The sequence below is a fragment of the Ciconia boyciana genome, chromosome 17 (assembly GCF_034638445.1).
Source record: "Ciconia boyciana chromosome 17, ASM3463844v1, whole genome shotgun sequence".
Classification (NCBI taxonomy): Eukaryota; Metazoa; Chordata; class Aves; order Ciconiiformes; family Ciconiidae; genus Ciconia; species Ciconia boyciana.
This window is the reverse complement of record NC_132950.1, coordinates 4,386,600-4,408,560: the sequence shown is the minus strand read 5'-3', so window position 1 is coordinate 4,408,560 and position 21,961 is coordinate 4,386,600. Positions and strand designations below refer to the sequence as shown.

General features: G+C 37.2%; 1 protein-coding gene across 1 annotated transcript in view; it reads left to right on the top strand.

Moving 5' to 3' along the window:
- The window catches only part of RABEP1 (rabaptin, RAB GTPase binding effector protein 1), a 53,238-nt gene that overhangs the window by 22,451 nt on the left and 8,826 nt on the right, over positions 1-21,961 (top strand). Inside the window, exons 4-13 of the mRNA XM_072881830.1 lie at positions 649-809; positions 7,175-7,294; positions 10,354-10,489; positions 11,258-11,436; positions 12,398-12,523; positions 15,149-15,616; positions 17,842-17,946; positions 18,710-18,826; positions 20,124-20,222; positions 21,644-21,784. Coding sequence (XP_072737931.1) covers positions 649-809; positions 7,175-7,294; positions 10,354-10,489; positions 11,258-11,436; positions 12,398-12,523; positions 15,149-15,616; positions 17,842-17,946; positions 18,710-18,826; positions 20,124-20,222; positions 21,644-21,784 — 1,652 coding nt within the window. The remainder of the gene's footprint in view (positions 1-648; positions 810-7,174; positions 7,295-10,353; positions 10,490-11,257; positions 11,437-12,397; positions 12,524-15,148; positions 15,617-17,841; positions 17,947-18,709; positions 18,827-20,123; positions 20,223-21,643; positions 21,785-21,961) is intronic.

Genomic DNA, 21,961 nt, shown 5'->3' with positions numbered 1-21,961 from the left:
GGTTTACAAACAGGATCACAGTATCCTGAGCCTACAGCCAACAGGCGGTAGGCAGTTTTTCCATCACCTGATGATGCTTTTCCCCCAGAGAACACAAATCTTCGTGTATATTGAGTATACAAATTTCTGTTTGTTTATGATCTACATAGATACATGAACCTAGATCAAGGCTCAGTTGTGCCAGCTGCTGTACATATGTAAACAAAGACAGCTCCTTACCTGAGGGGGTAATATTAATAATAGGGAAGTGAAAGCTATGTGAGAAGTTCTAGTTCCTTTGCATTTTGGAGTAAATAAGTAGGCTTTTGGTAGTTTGTTTGGATGATGTGCTTGGAGGAACAAAGTGTGCTGCTAAATAGGATGTTAGGTGTGTACGTTGTTTTGAAATTAGGAGTTACACAGTTTTGGAGGCTTGTGTGTTTGTTTTCTAGTTATGATACATATTGAGATGCAGTTCCTTTTGAATCTTTCGCTTGTGTAGTTGGTTTTGGGGGCAAGAGGCAAAGGGAAGAGAGAGGAAGGGAGAGTTTCACTGTTGTCCTAGTTCTGATCAATTATGATAAATCACTGACTGGTTGGAGATGGAGTTCCTAAATCTCTGGTTTTTAACTTACATTGAAAATAAGTTTTGAAAATACTGTTTTATAGAGACTGTTCGTGACTATGAGCTCCAGTATCATCACAGGTTGGAGCAAGAGCGAGCTCAGTGGAATCAATATCGAGAAAATGTGGAACGGGAAATAGCAGAATTAAGAAGGCGACTGTCTGAAGGTCAAGAGGAAGAAAACCTAGAAAATGAAATGAAAAAGGTACGTTGAAATCTAGCTCTTCAATTTCTGTTTCAAGATACACTTGTGTTGTTATGCATGAGTTCATTTCTACGCCCTGCTATAATTCCTCAAAAATACACATAGCCTCGTTCTGCCAACTTTAGCTCTTTGTTCATGGGAGTCATCATGACCTAATCCTGCATTTGAATCCGTAAAGGTGTTATATCTGATTATGTGGATTCAGTAAGAGGATTGCACCTGAAAAGATGGTACGGTTTGGCCTTCAGCTTGTAAAAGCAGGAGGCCTTGTAAAGTCTCTTGTCATAATGTCAAATGAATTCAAGTAAAGCCCCCTTTAGATTTTTCTGGATTGACTGCAGATTTATAAAATTTCCTTTACACTTCTGCACCTTTATTCCTTTTCTCAGATCTTATAAACTTATTTTGAGGTTTTTAATGGGTACTATATGTATCGTCTTTCTTTAAAGTAAGCCATGTTTGTACAATGCAGTACTACTGCCTTCCTAGGAAATACAGAACCTTGCTGTCATAAAACAACAGGCTCTACATGATGAGAGATAGTTGCCCTGGAGTTTAGAAAGATTTTGTTGTTGTTGTTCAAAGATCTGTGACTTAGAAGAGTTCATAGAAGTAGATTGAGGTGCCTTGTGTTGAGTTTGGATTTTTTTGTTGTTGTTGAGTTTGAAGATTTGGTGCATTTCTCTTCCAGGCAGGCAGGGAGTTGAACCTGTCATAATATATCAATGTTTTGGAACCTTTGTTTATCATATTATAAAAACTTGCATTTAAGTGAATTTGTCTTCTCAGCAGGCTTACAGTAGTCTTCGAGGTATTCTAAGACAATTTTAATGTAGTAAATGATCCTATATTCAATAAAGGAGTAGACTAACATCTGATAGTCTGCCACATCACTGCACTTCCTTGTTCATGCTTGCTGTCAGCAGAAGAAATGCAGTATTGAATATCACAAACATTCCGCATAATAAGTATTTTACCTATGTTTACTATGTTGTAACAAGCAATCAGTATTAGTGTTGCAAAATGGAATTCTTTTTCTGAGACTTACGAAGAGATTCTTCAATATTACTAGTTGTAGTTGCATAATTGCTGTTTGGTATTCAGTGAGACAGCTCTTCATATAGTCCTGTTTTATAAAGGTGGAAGTCAGAGGAAAGCCTATTTGCTGATGTTCTGACTACAGAATTACTGCCACTGCAATTTTAAGACATCAGCTGTTCTTAAGAGAAGGTTTTAGCTCTATTAAGAGAAAAAAAGACTTCGGTTGGAGCTAGAAGGAAGGTTCAAAATTGGATAGTGTGGTGAGTATCATAGAAACAATACAGAAGATGCAGAGTTCATAGTGTAAAAGTTCTGGCAGTGCGTTACCAACCAACTGCCAGTGAGAATTTTCAGAAAACAACTCTCTTGACCGAGAGAGTCTTTCCAATAACTAAAATCTCAGCACTTTTTTTTTTTTTAATCTGAATGTACTGATCATGTAACAGTTGGAGTTGCAAGTTGCTCAGATGACAGAGCAGCTCACCTAAACTTAGTGACATTACTATGTGCCAGTTAGCATTTAAGTTTAGTATAGCAGATAAATAACATTTTCAACTATACTTCTCTAAAAAGGAAATAAATATCCCTTGTCATACTAAAGGAAAAGGTGATCGATTTATTAATCTGTGATTAATATAAGCTTGGAAAGCTTTATAGGCCTGTAAAGCAGAGGAACGTGTACTTTATGTAATATGAGGGGGAGGGGTAAAGCTGGCCTTCAGAATGCAGCTTGAAATAATTGTTTAAACTGCTTTGCATGGGTTTTTTAATCTTCTTTGTCATTAAACCTGTGAGGTTTTTCCTCAAGGAGACTAAGAATTAGATCAAAACTAGAAAAAGGACATTCATTTCACCTAAAACCAAACAAGCAAATCCCAAGCCCACAAAAAGCTGTGTTTGGCTAGCAAAATAATGAATATTCATACATCAGCAGTCAGTACGAAAGAGGAATTGTCTTGATCACTTGGGATGTGCTCTTTGAAGACTTGTGATCAATTCCTCATGCAAAATGGTATTTCCAGCCAACAATGTTGTATTCATCCTCATCTTTATATGCTCCATTATAAGGATGGATTTATTTTCTTTTTTAGGCAGAAACTTGGAAAGAGTTTTTAAAAAATATCTTCATCTTCTAGCCAGTTCTAAGGAATCTTCATAAATCTCAAAGGAGTAAAAAAAAAAAAAAAAAAGTACTTTGCTGTCTGTGTTCTCCGGGTTGTAAGCAGGTGCTGTACCAGCATCTAATATATCACATTTCTTAAAACTAACGGAAAACCATACCATTGTCTAGCATTCTCAATGAGAGGTGAGGTGAGAAGGATGGACAGAGCAGAGACAAGACTACAAGCCATATGTTTCAGGCCAGGACACTAACCTTCTTGGCTCTCTCGGCTGGATAATATCTCAGTTCACTTCTGTTCAATTTGGGTATAAAATCCGTTTTAAACAACAAAGAAAACGCATGAAATCTAATACCGCGTCCACATAATTGCTAATGATTATGCTTGTTTGCATACATTTTCCCCTGGAAGAGATGAAGGGTAGATAACAAATGTTGCTAGAAATTCTGTAAATATATCTTTAAATTTAAAGTTTATTTATCTGGTTGACTGTACAGTTTTGGTATGTGTGCTCTCAGACTTCCAGTGTGCATGTGATTTATCCTGGTTTGGGAGCACTTAGAGTAGGTGGGTAATGTTTTGATAAGTTTGTGACTACTTTGCCAGAGGTATCCAACTCTAGCCTGCAAACCTGGCGTTTGGCATTCTTGAGTGTCCTCTTGTCAGAAAGAGTGTGTCTGGTGGAACACATGCACTTGTCTGGAAGCAGCTGTTTTGCTTTTCCATGTAAATATATTTTGAGTTGCAAATTGCCACATCTCTAGAAAATTTGTGTGTTCTGTGATTTTTATCATAAAGCAACGGTTTCTGAGAAATCTGTGCTGAAAACTTTGTGTGTATTCTATAAATCTCCCTTCTCAGCTCAAAAAAGGTAAATACCTTGTTCTAATGATAAGCGTGCTCATCTAGTGATTCATCTTTCAGAAAATGCATTGGTGATTTATAAAAATCTGTCTTCCTGTTGCTTTGTAATACCAGGTAGGTTTTGGTTTTTTGTTATCACAGATGCTAAAAGCAGTCTAGCCATAGCAGCATGTGCTTCCATGCAAGTTCTTTGCTCAGTAATGACTGAGCTCCCTGTGGACAATGACTTGGTGGGGATGAGTCTTCCACACTGGCAAAATTTGGCTAGTCCTTGTTATTCAGACCTCATTTACCATTCAGGAAATTATCTGGTTTTCTGTTGGAGCTGTGATGGATATAAAGACTCTTTTTAGCACAGTTATGTCAAACTCTGAGTAGCAGAAGTCTGCAGAACAGGTATTTTGCATATAGAGAGAGGAAGAAAAAACAAACCTCCTGTTATGAAGTGTGCTTATTAGTCAGAAGAGGGGAAATTGGAAGGGGAGGGTAGTCTCATTTCTGTGACAGAGTTGGCCATAAAGTCTGTCTGCAGTAAGCTGCTTTCGTTGGTAATGATAAAGAACAGTGGAATAGATTTAGATGAACTTTAAATGGTTTACTCCTACTTTAAAGAGAGATTCTCAAATTGTGTCTGTGTTTTCCCCTTGTCTCATTTTTAAAGAACAAATTCAGGTACAGTACATGCCTGAGATTTCTCCAGCCAGGCTTTTGTTCTTCTGAAAATGTTGGTTGGAGTAACAGTAAAGGACATTCAGGATTGCTGTACCTAGCTGTCAGGCTAGCAATGCAGTGTTCTGTGTGTTGACTTGGATTCATTTTTAGCATGTTCTGTCTGTGGAGTCATCTTCATGCTGTGGTCTGCAGATGCCTTGCAGCGTGTTCTTCAGCTGGTGTGCTGGGGGAAGCAGGCTTTGCTGGGGCAAAAGTGGCTTGGGTGCTTTGTTTTTGATTAGGTGATGAGTATATGTACAAGCTGATAATGTGTAAAACCTTGGTCTTTGACAGTAAAGTTAGTTTGGCAAAAAGGTAGAAGGAAATAAACATTTTAATGATCACACCTCTGGAAGAGTCTGAATAACGCCTTTTAAAACAGGAAATGTGATGCTGTGGCACCTCTTGCCACATGTGACGGTATCTTAATGTAGCATTTTTCGACAGGATAGATATTCTCATTTTATTAAAAGTTTGAGTGGGAACTTAACCTCAATTTGGGAGTGTCAGTAATTATACTTTACCTTCAAAAGAAGACCCAGTGACTAGCACTAATTTTGTTAGCAGATACAGGCTATTCTGAGTGTTTAGCTCAGTATCACACTGACCTTTAATATGGATCCTTCCCCCCCAACCTCCCCCTGCTTTTTTTTTTAAACAAAACCTTTGCAGTATATTCCAACCATAGTATCAAAACTTCAGTTCTGTTTACCAAGCAGTAAAAGCTAGAGTAATTTTTCTGTTACGTGGAATTTGATACAGTTTTGTCTTTCCAGTTGGTTGCTGTTAGTCTGATTTTGCTTTCGGGGAACTTTCTGAGTGTTTCTCTGAACTGGCTGGCTCCAACATGGACACATTTGTTGCTCTGTATTGAGAGTTGAACAGTGTGAAATCAGGCTGCTGATGAAATGTTCTTGCAGTTACCATGAATAATTAGGAAAAAGCTTATTCAGCAGTCCTAAAAATGTTGGGCTATCTTTAGTCCATATGAGCCGGCTAGAGGTAGCGTTAAATGAATAGAACTGATATAATAAATGAAATATAAAGCAATCTTTGAAGTTGAACTCCTGTTCCCATCTGTTTGAAAAATGTGACTGATGAATTGCTGGGTGCAAGTGACGGGATATGTATGTATGTGTGACACTGTCACATGTCCCTGGTATCGAATTCACTGTGTCATGTGATGTCCCTCACTTTCCTCACGGATTTTATTTGTATTTTTTGGACACGCAAACTAGCAGTGACAAAATGTAGCAGAAGGGAATGAAACATGAAGAAATTTTAATTTTGTTTTGTCTATAGAGTTTTCTTTAAAGCTTTTTAGAGCCCAAGGGCCTAGTAGCATTTGGATAATTGACAGGTATTGCAATATTATTTTGTCTATTAATTTTAAGTTTAGAAAACTTCAGTGGTTAAAAATATTGTCTACTTTTCTTCTGGAAAGTCTTGCTCAGAATACAGTTGTCAATAAGCTTACCAGCATCTGAAAGTCAGATGAGTACCCTCTAAGACCTGCATTCTAGCCTAGATTTAAAACAAGATGTGAATGTTACCTTTTAGCAGCTGGCTTTGCTGATCAGGTTAGGAAAAGTGTCATCTTTTGAAACTTCAGCTTTGGGACACAGTTCTGTCCCCTGCTGAATTCCTCCAGTAGAAGATAGAGAACAATTGAGCATTCTGAGCCTTCATACATAAAACCAACCCAAATTAGGTTGCTTAAATTCTTTGTGACTTGAAGAATTTTACTGCGGTGAATATTTGAGTGTTCTGCTTGCTGTTGTGAGTCTATGGGAGCTGTTACTTTCACTTGGGAAGTTTTTAGTGCATCCGTGAAGGAAAGCCACAGCATTTAATAAATGTCAAAGTGTGGCCCTGACATCCCCATGTGCAATTCTGAATTTGAACACTGAATGCTATTTCTCATTTTAATTCTCGCTATTTTTACCTAGCTATTTCTCTTTTTTTTTCCCGCGTATCAATCTTTTCATTCTGTTGTCATGCTTTGATCTTTTCAGAGCTACTTTTTGAAAAAATCAGGGTTTTTTTTAATAAATTGTCTGTATATAGTTTTGAAATATTTAGTACAGTTACACCAAAAACTGATGCTACATCAGTTGAAAAACGGTCTTCCAAAACAGAACAAAGGTACATTATGCATTACTGTGCAGATCCTTTTCTTTTAACTGCGTGAATAAGTAAATGAATGGTCCATAACTCACCATGCAGTTCTTGTTACATTTTTTTCATATGTGCTATGTGGCAGCAAGTTGCAAGACAGTTAGGCCTTTAGTAATAGAAAAGTGTATGTATTTTGAAATGCCCGATCTGTAAATTTTCTCCCAAGTATTGAGAGTGATAGATTTACTAACATTCTCTTTAAAATTCATGGCCTAATTCACACATGGATTTAAAATTTAGTTGCCTTCTGTGAATGGAATAATATCGGCCTGTTGTCATAGAGATGACTGCTGAACTAAATAAATAGCAATAAGATGAGCATTGAAAGTGGAAGTTTAGTCAGCTATTTTTAATGACATAGAGATTTTCTCAAAATGTCTATGATAATGGAAACTGTTGTGGTGAAAACTATGATAATGTGTTATTCATAATTTATTGCATTAATTTCAGGCCCAGGAAGATGCTGAGAAGCTGCGTTCGGTTGTGATGCCTATGGAGAAAGAGATTGCAGCACTAAAGGAGAAATTGACAGGAGCTGAAGAAAAAATAAAAGAGTTAGAAGCATCAAAGGTGAGGTGGAGTTGTAACTGTATCCTAATTTATATCTTGCATCATGCTAGTCTGATGCAGATAAGTAAAGTCAAATTTTGTAAGAGAGAAAAAGGTGCATTGTGAAACTCTTCATGCGCAATATATCTTTTCTCTTGTAGCTCAAATAACTTATTTGGCCTGTATATGTTTTCCTGTCTTTCTGTTTTGAGGGTTGGGTTACGCATGTGTGTCATTTGTGCTTAGCTTAAATTGCATGGCTGCAGCTCTATTAGAAATGAAGAAGAAAAACCTGTAGAAAAATAGCTGCTTTGCACTGCTCCAACAGCCTGGCCTTTAGATTAATGTCACGGCTTGCATATACAGAAAGATTTGCATTTGGCAGAAATCTTTTAATCTACTTCCATCCAGTATCTGCTGTATTTAATTTTCTAATCCTGGGCATAAAACTGAGGCAGTATCACCAGAATTAGTAATCTTGAACTTTAAGCAAATCTCAGGTTCATAGAAAGGTATACTGGCCATTGCTGCCAAGAAACCAATGTAAGTGATTTACCCAGACATTCCTGTATTCTTCAGATATGTCAGAACCCCTATTGAACTTTCTCACCAGCTGTGAAAGGTAAATGATATCTACATCACTGTAAGATAGTTGCATTTATTGTACTGTTTTATACAGAAATGAAGATGTCTTCTGTAACAGATATTTTATCTTGAAAGTCAAAGAGGCTGAAATTGCAAAATAACTTACCGTTTGGATGTCTTTAAGACATACAAATAAATATGTTCCTTGTCTTCTGGATCACTTGTATTTTAATTTAAATAGATGTTCATCACTTGCTGGAATTTTCTCTTTTTTCTTTTTTTTTTCCTCCTTTCAGTCCAACTTGGAGGTCTGTCTAAGATTTGGGAGAAGAGTATAATTCATTCAACAGTCTTAACAATTTTACTCGATTGAGAGTCCATGCTTGAGTGGTTTCCTTCTTCATAGATTCTTTGTGAATTGCTTTATAGGTCAAATTTTTGAGATTGCAATGTTCCAATGTTCCTAGGAATAATAGTTTGCCAAGTAGTTCTGCTTTTTCTCTTGATGCAAATAATACTTCCTTTTCATTGCCTGGCTGAATTTGGGGAAGATGAGGAAATGTGAACGGTCTCTTCTTGCTTGCCTGCTCGCTCTCAAAATACCTTTTTTCTTTTTTTTTTTTTTTTGGCCTTTTTTCCCCTTCTTTTCTCAAGCGTAGTCTATAACTTTTCTTAGAACTTTTCTGCTGAATTTGGTTATAAAAATCATAGGTCGTTCTTGTCTCCCTCTTTCCTTACAGGCAAGGCCTGAGCAAAATTGATAGTGTTTCAGGACCAGGAATTGTGTTGGTTTCTCTGTCAGTCCTCTAAAATCTGAGCATGTTGTTCTATGGGATGAGTAAAACACAAGCACGCATCTCTTGAAAAAAAGAGAATAATGAGAATAATAACTTTATCCATGTTTCTAATTTATCGAAGGGTTGCTTTTAAAGCATTCTCACTTTAGGTGGTGATTCTTACCAAAGAAAATAACATAGGCCCTTAATTCTTACCTGTGGTTGATTCCACTTCATTCTTCCTTCAGTCTAAAGTTGCTGATAGTCCTATTTCAAGTCACCTTTTTCGCCTAATGGGACAGAATTGCTATTTTGTATCTAGCAAGGAGATGTTTAAGCACAAACTTAGGAATTTGTTAAAGTACTTTAATCTACAGCACTATAAATATGCAAGGTATTATTTACATGATTTATACTACTAGACTGGTATGAGGACTACACATGCAGAATGAGCAATACATTTGGCTTTTCTGTCAGTCATCATGAAATCCCTCAGATCTGCTTGAGTCATGTAATTTTGGCTTTCAGTGTCAAAGATTTAGGTGGATTAGTGAAACAATGCATTTCTTCTGGTTTGGTGGTTTTTTTGGTGTTGTCCCCACCCCCCACCCCCCTCCCCGTTCCATCCTTCCCAAGGGTTATTCTCTGGGAGCCAGATTTCTCCATTTCAATGGCTAAAAGACTTGCAGACAGAAGACTTGGTATCCTAGGGCTGGAGAAGCTGTCCCCACCATCGATGACAAGTTAAAGACAAAGGGCTATCTTGAACTCTGAGTCAGTGTCTGTGGCTCATGTACTGTCTTGAGGAAGACGAAGAGGAGCTCTGCGGAGCCAGTCAGGAATTGCCTGAAAGCTTTTGTTTCCTTTAAAATAAAAACTCTTCTGATTCCTAACTCAGCAAACCATAAAACTGAATAGGGCCATAAAGAAATTTTTCAGCCCATTCCCTGCTCCAAGATGGGATCCATTTGTACATGCATCATGTTTGACAGATGTTTGTGTAATCCTATCTTAAAAGGTTCTCACCAGAGATTCTGCAATCTCTGCAGGATGTTTGTTCCAGTTCTTTGTTAGCTTTGCTATTTAAAAAAAAAAAAAAAAATCCTAATATACTTATTCAGTCTTTCTTACTGTAATTGCTTTTCATCCCATCCTCCATGGACAGATTTTGCTTTCTTTTTGCAGCAGCCTTGCATGGGTTTGAATGTTTTTCTTCTTGTCTGTCCCCAAGTTTTCTCTCTTCTTAGGGTTACCATCCCTGGTTTAGTTCAAGCTTGCTTCATAGTCATGTTTTCTGACTACTGTTATTACTCTATCTTGAACCATCTCCTCATCCTTTTTGGAGTAGGAAACCCAAAACCAAACACAGAACTTAGTTGTTGGCTTATCAATGCTAATTAAAGCATTGCTTCATTGTTTGCTGTTCTTAGCCTCTTTACCATCTCTGTGCTCAGTGTCGCTGCTGTTGTGATCCGACTGTGGGAACTCTATAAATATACCGGTATGTTTGACTTAGCAGAATTCTATTGAGTAATTAATTCAGAAATAAATACAAATACTACTTGCACACTGGTATTTGAGTATTTGTGATTTCTAGAAATAAACTCGTCTTCAGCACCTGTATGTTACCTGAACAGGTGACACTGTAACTTCTAAGAAAGAGGAAATGCATGAGAGTGTTCCTCCACTAAGATGGTGGATTTCCCTCTTTTTATTCAGGTTAAAGAACTGAACCATTATTTGGAAGCCGAGAAGTCATGTAGGACAGACTTAGAGATGTATGTGGCTGTTCTCAACACGCAAAAATCAGTCCTGCAAGAAGATGCAGAGAAGTTGCGGAAAGAACTGCATGAAGGTACCTATCTAATAATAACTCTTTTACACTAAGGATGCAAAAACCAACATAGCTGTTACTCCTTTTCTGACTTCTTATTTGAATTGGATTTTGAGAAATTGGGGGGGAGGGGAGAGGGGAAGCAGTACTTTTAAATGTGAAAGCCCTTGAAATGTTTACAGGAGAGTTGAATGTGGAGTTCTTTTATGACAGAGAAAAACAACAGAGCCATTTATTCTCTCAAGGGATGCTATTGAAATTCTGCTAAGTTCTTACAGTATTGCAAGCTTCCTTCTTATTAAAGTGATTTTACTGGTGTCTTTATTTGTATACAATTATGAGCATTATTTCCATAATGTATTCATATGTCTCCCTGAGGTATGTCAATTCTGAATGCCTGGTGATGGAATGGATGTATAAATGTACATGCATACCAATACAGCACAGAATCACTTTAGAGGAATGAAAAATGGAACCGTCTGTTGAAATAAGTAGGGACATAGAAGACAGCCTTTTGAGACCAACGCTAAAAAAATAAAGTGTATAGAATTCATGAATGAAGTTAAGGCATTAGTTTTCTGATTGGGAAATCTTAAACTGTCAGTAATACATGCCTAATCACAAGCCAAGTTTGGGAATTACGAAATGTCTTGTTTCATTGTAGTTGTTGAACAAAGCCTGACTGTTTTTGATTAGAACAATAATTACTTTTATTTGTGAAAATGTGTCTCTCTGGAAAAGAGGTTAAAAAAATTCTGATTGAGAACGAGTCTTTCTATTTTTGAATAGTCTGCCATCTCTTAGAGCAAGAGCGGCAACAGCACAACCAGTTGAAACACACGTGGCAAAAAGCCAATGACCAGTTCTTGGAGTCTCAGCGTTTGCTGATGAGGGACATGCAACGTATGGAAATTGTTCTGACCTCTGAGCAGCTCCGACAAGTTGAAGAACTGAAAAAAAAGGATCAGGTTACTTGCTGCTTTCCTTTTTTTTTTTTTTTTTTAATACTGTAGATTTACTGTGGTATAACAGGTATGGAAATCACATGTTGGAGACAAGTTATTTAACTGTGTTAATATTTCAAAAAATGATAGCTGACAGTTTTAATAGAAATTCTCTGTTTGACTGACAGCCAACAGTTATAACAAACTCTCCATTTGTGCGAATATTTTAATATTGATGTATATAATAACTTAAAAAGTAATGTTGCCAATATTGTTAAATGAAAAGGTAATAATATGCAGAAGTTGATCCTGGAGGAAGAAACAGTCATCTGACACACAACATCTGGTTAAGGATGTTAGGATAGCAAGTTTCACTTCTTTCTAGGTTTTTCCAATACAATACCTAGCTCAGGCATCAATTAAGAGCTTCATTTTAAATTAGCTTATGCAAGTGATGGTGTATCTGCTTTAAGACTTAGTATTCTGTGATGTCTTCTTTTGATTATTTTTCCACACGTTACATTCCATTGTTTAGAGTGATCAAGGCACTTCTTGTTTTCACATTTTGTTTTAGTGTTAATGGTTGTATAATGGCTGTTAATGGGCCCATTAGTGATGCAAATATATTATCAGGTTCTATACAATAGCCAGTGTAACAGCTATTTTTGTTACTTATTTGGTAATCCCTATAATAAGAATTTTTAACTAGGTAATATGTTCTTTGAATAAAATTATTTTAGAACATGAATTGGCCGCTAAACTTGAAAAGTAAGTTCTCTATTAAGTCAGTTTGGGTGCCTTGTGAAACGAACACTAGATTTTTAACCAGAAGAATGCTTATGTGATAAATACTGGATTTTTAACCAAAATAATCTTTTGCAGTGCCTTCTTTATAGCTTTGTTTATCATGAAAGCTAATGTCATGACTACTACGGCAAAATTGAATCACGCTTATATGTATTCTCTGTCGACCACTGATTTCTAGGAAGAAGATGATCAGCAAAGGCTTAGCAAGAGAAAAGAGCAGAAGCAAAAAGATTCAGATGATGAAACGAAAGCTTCATGTTCTCTAGCCCATGAGGAAACCCTTACCCAGCTCTCTAATGAAGAGGTAAAACAATTGGATAGTTCAAAGCAACTCTGGGCACTTGTGCATTCCTCAGGATGTTGATTACAAATACAAATGCAGACTTAGTGCCCTTTATTCTCTGTAGCTTATAATTATTAAGCAATGAAAAATCTTTGGAGTTGCTCTTGAATATATAAATTCTAATAAAGACTGGAAGACAATACTTTACAATCCTGAGAGGTGCTGTTAAAAACTGTAATTTACCTTTTGCATTCTGGATGTTAACTGGTGTTAAATTCTCTTGGGATTTATAACCACATTCTAACACACCTAAATGTTCAGAATTAAACCAATTGTATCTGAACATTCAGAAAGTGTATTGTAGCTACTTTGCTAACATACTCGTTGAATTCTGGACTGAACTTAAACTGGTTAGACAAGTCTGAGATCACTGATTATGAAGTTAGCCAGTTGCTTAGCATGTGCAAAATAGCATGATGTGTGTGTCTGTATGTATTAAGCTGTATCCAACTGTGCAAGTAGAGGTTTTTGGCCACATCTGTTCAGCAACCAAAAATAAACTTTTTTTTTTAGCCAAGCCAGTAGCTGGGGCTCAGCACCAGGTGCTGCTGGATGTCATTAGTTAGCAAGCCTTTTGGGTGTTGTAGATAGTCAGACACTGGGACAAGCTGAAATTGTATTTGAAATTTGCCTAAGCTTTTCACCTGTGAAGAAAGGAGTCCAATGAGCACACAGGTTGTAACTTGGAAACAATATCAAAGTGGGCAATTACTTATCCTTTCCCACTGCATTTTGCTTGTTTATCTGATCATCTGACAGGTTCCATTTTGGTTTTGTAGGTCAAAACAGGGACAAATTAATAAAAACAAACCAAGTTTTGTGCTATAGAAGCTTATGTAAGCTTCAAGAGACTTGGGAGTTTGCAGTGTCAACCAGTATTTTGCCTGTTTTATTTATCCTTTTTGAAGGGGAAAAAAAGTATATACTTCTAGAGTCTGCCCTTTATTATTGTCAATGATTTGTAACAGTTCAGAATGCAGAAGGGATGTTCAGAATTGTAACATCTAAATGTAGCTGAGATCTAGTTCTACCCTTTATCCTACAGTAAGGATACAACTTCTTCTATTTCAAATGCTGTGTTGTATAATAACACTTCTGTATCCAGATATGAAATGAGACCTATTGATGGTGAAGAAAAGTTTTGTCTTCTGATGTGTTCTTTAATCTCAGTTCCTGGGATACTCTTTTAGTCCCTTAATCACAACATTTATTTAATTCTAGGAATTATATGTGATGGAGAATTTTACATTTTGAGTAAGGGTATAGTTTCCAGAGTGGTTTTGTTTTTTTGCGTATGGATTTATGTTTTGTTGCTATTTATGACCTTTTTCAGCTGTACAGAATGTGTTTTAGAAGTGGTAATGTATTGTATTCTCAGTCACGTCTCATAACTTGTAATAATTTGACTTCTGAGCTCTTCTCTGTTGAGCAGTTTGCAATACAAACAAGTTATTTGTTAACTGTATCACCAAACGGTAGTTGTCTGAAGATGCAGTTTTATATAAGTCCGTATTCTCTTGACTTTTTGTTATGAACTTAAACTCATATATATACATATTAAAGTAATATAAATATTATGGCTAAAAATGCTTAAAACAAGGCATTTACAACAGTCATAAAACCAGTAATATATGATATATTGTTATAAGTTATAAACACCTATATTGAAGTACCAGCCACCTGCTAGTCTCTGCCGGACCTATTTTGAAAACAAGCCTCTTGAGAAAAATAATAATTTCCAGTGTTATTTTCTTTACATGTCTAATGGCAAAGCAGAAGTGCATAATATATTGGAAGGTATTTTGAAAGCAGTCATATGCTTTTTAAATAAAGCATTACTGCTTTCTTTTCAGTGCTACAAATAAATAAAAATAGATCAAGACACTTAATGTGCTTATACACGTCACAGGACAGTCAGTGTGGCTTTTGGTATTGGTATTCCCCAGGATGCCTTTCTGTTTAAGCCCAGCCTTTTCCCTTTTCATTTTATTTTACGTACAAATAATCTTTTAAAGAAAATATTTCTTTCTCTTACAATAATTTTTCAGACACTCAAAGCAGAAGAAAGAAATAGAAGAATATTCACTTGTCAGTATAGAGTAGATTTTAAGTATATCATTCTCCACTTATTTTTATGTTAATGTAAAGTTTTTTGTTTTATGAAGGACGTCTGAATTTACTTGTGAAAGTGGAATATTTGCCTTCTGTTGTGTAGATTATAGTTCTAGAAGTGATACTGCAAGTATATCTCTTTAGTGGAAGAAGCGCTTTGTTTCAAATATTGGAAGATGTAAGGTGACTGTGTCCTTGCTTGTCTGGCAGGAAGACAGATTCTTACAAAAGCAGGCTCTTAACAGAAGAGGGTTGGTTTTTTTTTTCTTGTTTGTTTGTTTTGTTTTTTAATTCTAGCTGGTACTTTTCAGTTCTCTATCCTTTTCTCTGCCATCTTAAGTTTAGTGATCAGATGTTCTTGCCAAAGCCAATTTAAACTTGCTTTCACCATGTCTGATAGTGTCCAGCATTCCTCTTGTACCATGCTTTTAGAATGGAGTATATAATTTTTTCTTCCTTGTCTTTCAATTCCAGGTGCATGTAAATAGCACCCATGGCTCAGTCCATTCGTTGGATGCAGACTTGCTTCTTTCTTCTGGCGAATCTTTCAATAAATCGGATAATGATATGTTTAAAGATGGACTACGGAGAGCCCAGTCAACAGACAGTCTGGGGACATCTGGATCTTTACAGTCCAAAGCTTTAGGATACAACAACAAAGCAAAATCTGCTGGGAACCTGGATGAGTCAGATTTTGGACCACTTGTTGGAGCAGATTCAGTGTCTGAGAACTTTGATACGGGTTCCCTTGGGTCTCTGCAAATGCCAAGTGGGTTCATGTTAACCAAAGATCAGGAAAAAGCAATCAAAGCAATGACACCAGAGCAAGAAGAGACTGCTTCGCTTCTTTCCAGTGTTACACAAGGGGTAGAAAGCGCTTATGTATCTCCCAGTGGTTACCGCTTGGTTAGCGAAACAGAGTGGAACCTACTGCAGAAGGAGGTGAGTACTCACTGCATGCATCTGCTGTGACCGCTGCCTGTGTGACAGGCTGCCTCTGTGCATTGTGGACTGTCTGCTAGGTGAAAGCTCTTCCTAATTTGCTTTATATGGAGTTAGGTATGGAAGGAAATACGTAGTATCTTATGTAGCTATTCACTTCTCTCTCTTGGAATACTTCTGTAGGTAAAGCACATCTGTAAACCGTATTGGCTGACTCTGTTTGTGGGGAAAGTCAGCTTTACTAAATTCAGGATATTTTTGCACTTAAGGAAGGGTCTGGCAGAGGTAGCTGTTGATCTTGCAAATATGTGAGGGGGTGAAAAAAGATGAGAGAACTCAAAGAAGAGGAGAAAATGGGAAGCTAAGGAAAGGACATTATAGTGCATCCGGGGGTGACTAGGAAAGTGTAAAGATTAACAAAAGGAGCAAGGCTAACAGTGCTGTTTTGTACGCCAAGGAGTTTTACTGAGGATTGTGCATGGAGTGCAGTTTAGAAACGAGCAGCCAAGATATGCATAACAAACAAAGCTACCACAAAGGAAGCTTCAGAAAATTGTTGGGGACTTGCATAATCAGAAACCAATTTCAGAGAGCGACAAGCAGCAGATTAGACTTAACACTGTGCCAGTTTCAGTATGGGTGACCAAGGAAATTGTTGCTTCTGGGTATTCTGCCTGTCAGTTTTTCATCAGTTTTATATTATGCCAGTTCACAGCTTGTATTTGGTTTATTGCTGAAAAGAGAAGTATTGTGGGGCTCTTGTGGTTACTCATTCAGAAGAAGAGAGGCCAAAGAGCAACATGTTAGGGAGAAGAAAAGGGGTGTGTGGGGGGAAATAACAATCCATAATGGGTGAAAAGGAAGACAAGATGGGGGTAAAAAGAAAAAGGCATTTTAAGAATGCAGCGAAAGAGAAGAGGCCAAGCAAAGGCCAGATGAGATGAAGAACTGGTGATATTTTATTTCCTCAACTTGTTAGAATTCAATGTATCTGCAAATCATTACTTAAGAGGTCTCTCCAAACCTATTGTACAGTTGCTATTTTTTGTGTTGCTACTAATTGTAATATCTGGAGAATATCTGGCACCGTGATCTCAGAGCTGAGTTAAATCCTTTACTCTTGAGTAGTTCCTTGTCCTGTTGACATTTGGATGACATTTTACTCCAACCCTTTCTTAGAATTCAGAAAAGAAATGCACTGCTTCCCACATGTTTCTGGAGGCAGGAGTGCAGGCAGAGTATGTGAATGCCACTCTATGTGGGTGAGACATGGAGCAGCAAATACAAATACGATTTCAGCTGAAACCTGACTTGTAGCTGGAGCTTTGATAAAAATTCCATTTGTCCCCTTGGCCAAAACCATTACAATTTCAAAATGGCAGCTGATTTACTCTTTGTCTCCCTGCTTCACACCCCAACACTTCCCCCCCACACACCTTGCTCCTGTTTGGTGTGGTTTCTTTTTTCTTTTTTTTCTTCTCTTCTTTTTTTTTTTTTTTTTAATCTGACTGTCTTCTACTTTATTCTTTCCCAATTCTTCTTTTATCTGATTCTTCAGTCTCTGATACTAAGCAATACTGGAGGAGGGTATTAAAAATAAAGCTTGATGACTGTTGTAGAACAAAATTAGTGTGTGCCATTGAAAAATATTCAGAGTTCAGTTACAGGAGGCAAAAGATTTAAGGAAGACCTGACTTGATGAACTGACTTGCTTTTTAATTGGTTTGTGTTGATTTAAAAAAACTAACCAAACAAAGAAAAAAACCAAAAACCAACAAAACCCCAAACACACACAGACACAAACTCAAAACAAAAAACACAAATACCTTAGTATTGTGTTTATAATTTGATTTGTAATATAAAATAATTGCATGGAAAAATGCTATGGCCTGTTGAAAGCTTTTCTCTGAGATGTCTGTTTCTATACAGGTAAGTAATATATTTCAAAAGGACACACTGAATGACTTGATGAACTTTTGCATGTCATGGCTTATTGCTTTTGTGCTAAAAGTGGGACTCATGCTAGGAAAAGCTGATATCCTGCAGCTGATATACATTATCCTTTACTTTTAGAGCAACTTAATCTTGCCATTATGTGATTCTGCCACTGTCTTTTATTTGTAATATTTTGTGATCACACAACACACCTGAGAGTGTGTAGCACTCCTGCATTCCTTGAAGAATTTTTTGGCCTTTATGGCAGGTGATAACTCTGTGTTCTCCAGGTGCAGAATGCAGGGAACAAGCTGGGTAGACGCTGTGATATGTGCTCGAATTATGAGAAGCAGTTGCAAGGTATCCAGATTCAGGAGGCTGAGACAAGAGACCAGGTGGGATTTCTCTTCAAGCTTGAGCAAGACTTTTGCAGTTGTTCATACTACTAAGGTTGCAACAGTGAACCATCTGCTGTTTCACTCACTGGTTTTAATTCAACAATGTCAGCATACTTAAAATCTGGATAACTTCTGGCATTTTATTGACATAACCTGATTTGTTACTGTTACATGGTCATGATACCATGTGTACCTGTTTCTTAAGGATTCACCTTGGAGAACCACTTTATCCGGTGCTATAAGACCATGCAGTAAAGGCACTGTTCTATAAAAAGTGTTGTGCTCATGCTGAAGTCAGTATCTTTCATAATTTATATTCCAAAATGCTTTTCATGCATTAAATTCTATTATCTTTGATACTGCAAGAATTGTTAACAGCAAAGGGAAAATTGGAGGACCTCATCCTAGCAGCATAAAATGACTGTAAAGTAGTGGAGGATGTTTGTTTCCTGCCATATACCAAAGAACAATTTTCAGATGGGTACAGAAGGCATGAGTCACATTCTGTTTTGAAATAAGTGATTGAAGTCATTACATGGCAACAGTCCAGTGCAGTTTGATGTCCAGTGTTTCCTTATAGGTGTAACCTGTGATGCAGGGTGTTTCAGAAGAACAACAAAGGAACTTACGGGTTGCATAGGGTTTTGAGGGGTTTTGTTTTGTGGTTGGGGGGTGTGATGAGGTGGGTTACATTTGTGTCCAGGAAATAAATACTCCCCTAAAGAACGGAAAATTAAAGTGTTTTCTTGTAACAACACAGGTGAAAAAGCTGCAGGTGATGCTGAGGCAGGCTAATGACCAACTGGAAAAGACAATGAAAGATAAACAGGAATTGGAGGATTACATGAAACAAAGTGCTGAGGACTCCTCTAATCAGGTACGAGCGTTTTGTAATCAAGATGGTATGAATCATGAACTGTTAGTCAAAAGTATGCAATAGGAACTCTTCCGTTAGATATGGGTGGACTACCTGCTGTAGAGGCAACAAAAATGAGAATTTCTAGGATTAGTTATGCTCCACCTGAGCCTGCCACAGTTTCTAGATAAGTCTGACATGTCTCTAGTATCATGTTATCCAATTTTGGCCCTAAAGTTTCATCTCTAATCTTGAAATCCATTACAGAGGTGATAATTGGAATTTGAGTAGTGTTTGAATTTCGAAGTGACCTGTGTATGAGGTCACTTCACGCCCAAACATGCAAAAGTAGCCCTGTGTTCTTGGTCACTGTCCTTGTCAGTAGAAGAGTGGTACTATTCGTACCACTTGCTCTCATCAATACTTGACACCCAGTTAATGGACTTGTGGTGAAGACATACAGTTAATGAGTATCTGAGCAGGCAGTAACAGTAGTTGGTCCAAAATATGCACTAGACTTCTTTAAAACAACAGCCTGCTAAAAAGATTTTTCAGTCTGTGTACATAACTCTCCTGGAACAACAGAGCCAAATAGGATGTGTGGTAGTCATAGCTTTAAAAAAAAAACCAACCCAAGTCATCATCTTTGGCCTGTTAAAGATTACAATATGAGGTAAATGCTGTGTACAAGACATTGAATTTACTTCACTTGAGCTGGAAGACTTTCTCTCTTCCATCCCACACAGTATTTTTTTCTTACTAAAGAAACGGTAGTCATTAGACAAAGTCTGTCTTAGATGACAGGAATATGTTTATACATTCTTTCTTTTGGCTGGACCAGGGTGCTCCTAATTAATGCTTAATCTAACTGTTAAGCATGTGGTGGTGTAGAATAACTTAATTGTAAAGTTTTTGAAGATCTATGCTTTCAGAGAAAGGTAGAAAAAAAACAAAACACTTTACCTTAAAGAAAATGCTGAGAACTTAGGTAGTAGCTCTGCAGTTTCCCTTCAGTTTCTCTGAACTGGCTTACATTCAAGTTTGATTAGAATTAACTGTGTATTTGTTGTTTAGAGTTTGGTAAACAGAATATAACTATGGTATTGGTATAGAAGCACAGCATCTCTTCTTACTGACTTGAGCTGCATTACTGCTTTACTGAGTGAGTAAGGAATTAACAAAATAAACTTTAGTGGATTAGTTTGAAATTTCAAAGTATATGTTAGTAATGATAACAGGCAAGAGAACTTCAGTGGTTATTTCTTCTTCAAAATCTGTTTCATGCTTTATATCTTTGTGTGGGTTTTCTTTTTTTAAGATCTCTTTGCTCATGGCTAAATGTCAAAAGTCGGAGAACTTCCTCAGTGAACTGCAGCAGGCATTTTTGCAAGCAAAGAGGAGTGTCCAGGAGCAAATGGTAAGACAGCTTAAGCCCAGAGATCATTTGAACAGCACTGCTTGTCTAACCTTTGGAGCTCAATGTGTTTGTCAAAGGCTTTGTCTTGCTGCCCAGCCAAGCTTGGCTAGAGAGAGCTGTGCATCTTAACGTGTAAAGCTACTGACCGAATGAGCTCTGATAGCAAGTGCTGGACCCGTAACAGGTCGTATTGATTAATATGGAGATCACTAGTCAACTTTTTTCCCCCCTTATTCATTATGTACATTCCATGCCCATTTAGTATCTTTATTTCACCTCATATCTGAAGACAGAATAGATTTTTCTCAAGGCAATTTTTTAGGATTCATCACAAGTACCATCGCTAGTGAGTATTTTCTTGAGTTTTAGAGATGAACGCTCAATGTTTTTACAGGTCAGACTTAAAATATCAGTCCTAACACCCAGGAAGAGATATGTATGGGAACTTACTTTTTTTTTAAAAAACTATTTTGAGCATCTTTTAGGAATTAAGCCAGAGAACAGGAATAGGACCTCATTTTCTAGGGCAGAACAAAGTCTAACTTCCTTGGAGCAATTCATTCCCTTGTATGTTAGAATCAAGTTGCTTCTTTTTTTCCTTGCACAGCATTGTGGGGACTAAGAGCATTCGTTCTCCTGAATCCCAGTATTGCATTTCTAGGCTCTGGGATTGTCTGTAGGACATTAGGACATTGCTTGCAGAAATGTTCTGTTTGATGTTCTGCATGAGAGCATGTCTAATGGAGATGCAGGAGATTCAGAAAATGTATTGATCTGAATATGCTTTTCATGCTGTCCACCTATAATACAAAGGGCAGCCTCTTTCAGAGTTCAAGTCCCTGTTTCCCTATACCAAAGCAATCATTCCTCTCAGAAAAGTTCACTGGATTTTCTTTCTTTTCTAATGCAAGCAAAGCTATGTTTTCTTAATCCTTTTTCTTCACAAGGGATCAGCTGTTTTGATGTTTTCCTCAAAAGACAGTGGGAGGCAGATGCCTACCATTGAAAGTTTCAGGATGAATGTTCAAGGTTTTTGAATAACCTGATCTTACAGCTGAGTAGTTAGGTGATTTTAACAAACATCACTACCAGTTCTCAAAACTACATGTGATTTCCCTGCCCCCCTCCATCAGCACGGCTAGCTAATGGATAAATACAGAAGAAAACTGGGGGACTTAACAATGCTGTATTTATCACTTGCTTCCTCCTATCTGCCTGTGCTGTTAAGATTGATCTTGCCTTTATTTCTGGTGCTTACGCCAGGCAGGAGAGAACTGTGTTGATCCACACAAACATTTTGTTTCCCTTCTTTACGAAGACTATCAATTCACCAGACCTTTGAAAGCAATGATAGTAAATGGGGCATGAAGAGATCTGAGCATGACCCTGAGTGAGAATTTATGCTTTTCTTTACATTGGAGGCTGTCCTGACACAGTCAAGGGAGCAGGTTTCAGAAGAGTTGGTGAGACTGCAAAAAGATAATGAAAGTCTTCAAGGAAAACATAGCTTGCATGTGTCTTTACAGCAAGCCGAAGATTTCATTCTACCAGAAGCAGCAGAGGTAAAACATTTTTAAATCATTAATACAAATAATGTGTGTGACTAGATCTTGCTGGAAGAATCTTATCAAAAAGCTGACTCAAATAGCACAGTGCACAATAATCTGGATTTTAACCCTGTAAGTCTGTGATGTACAAAATCAGCAGTCTGATCCCCCTGTGCCATGGGCATGCTTCAG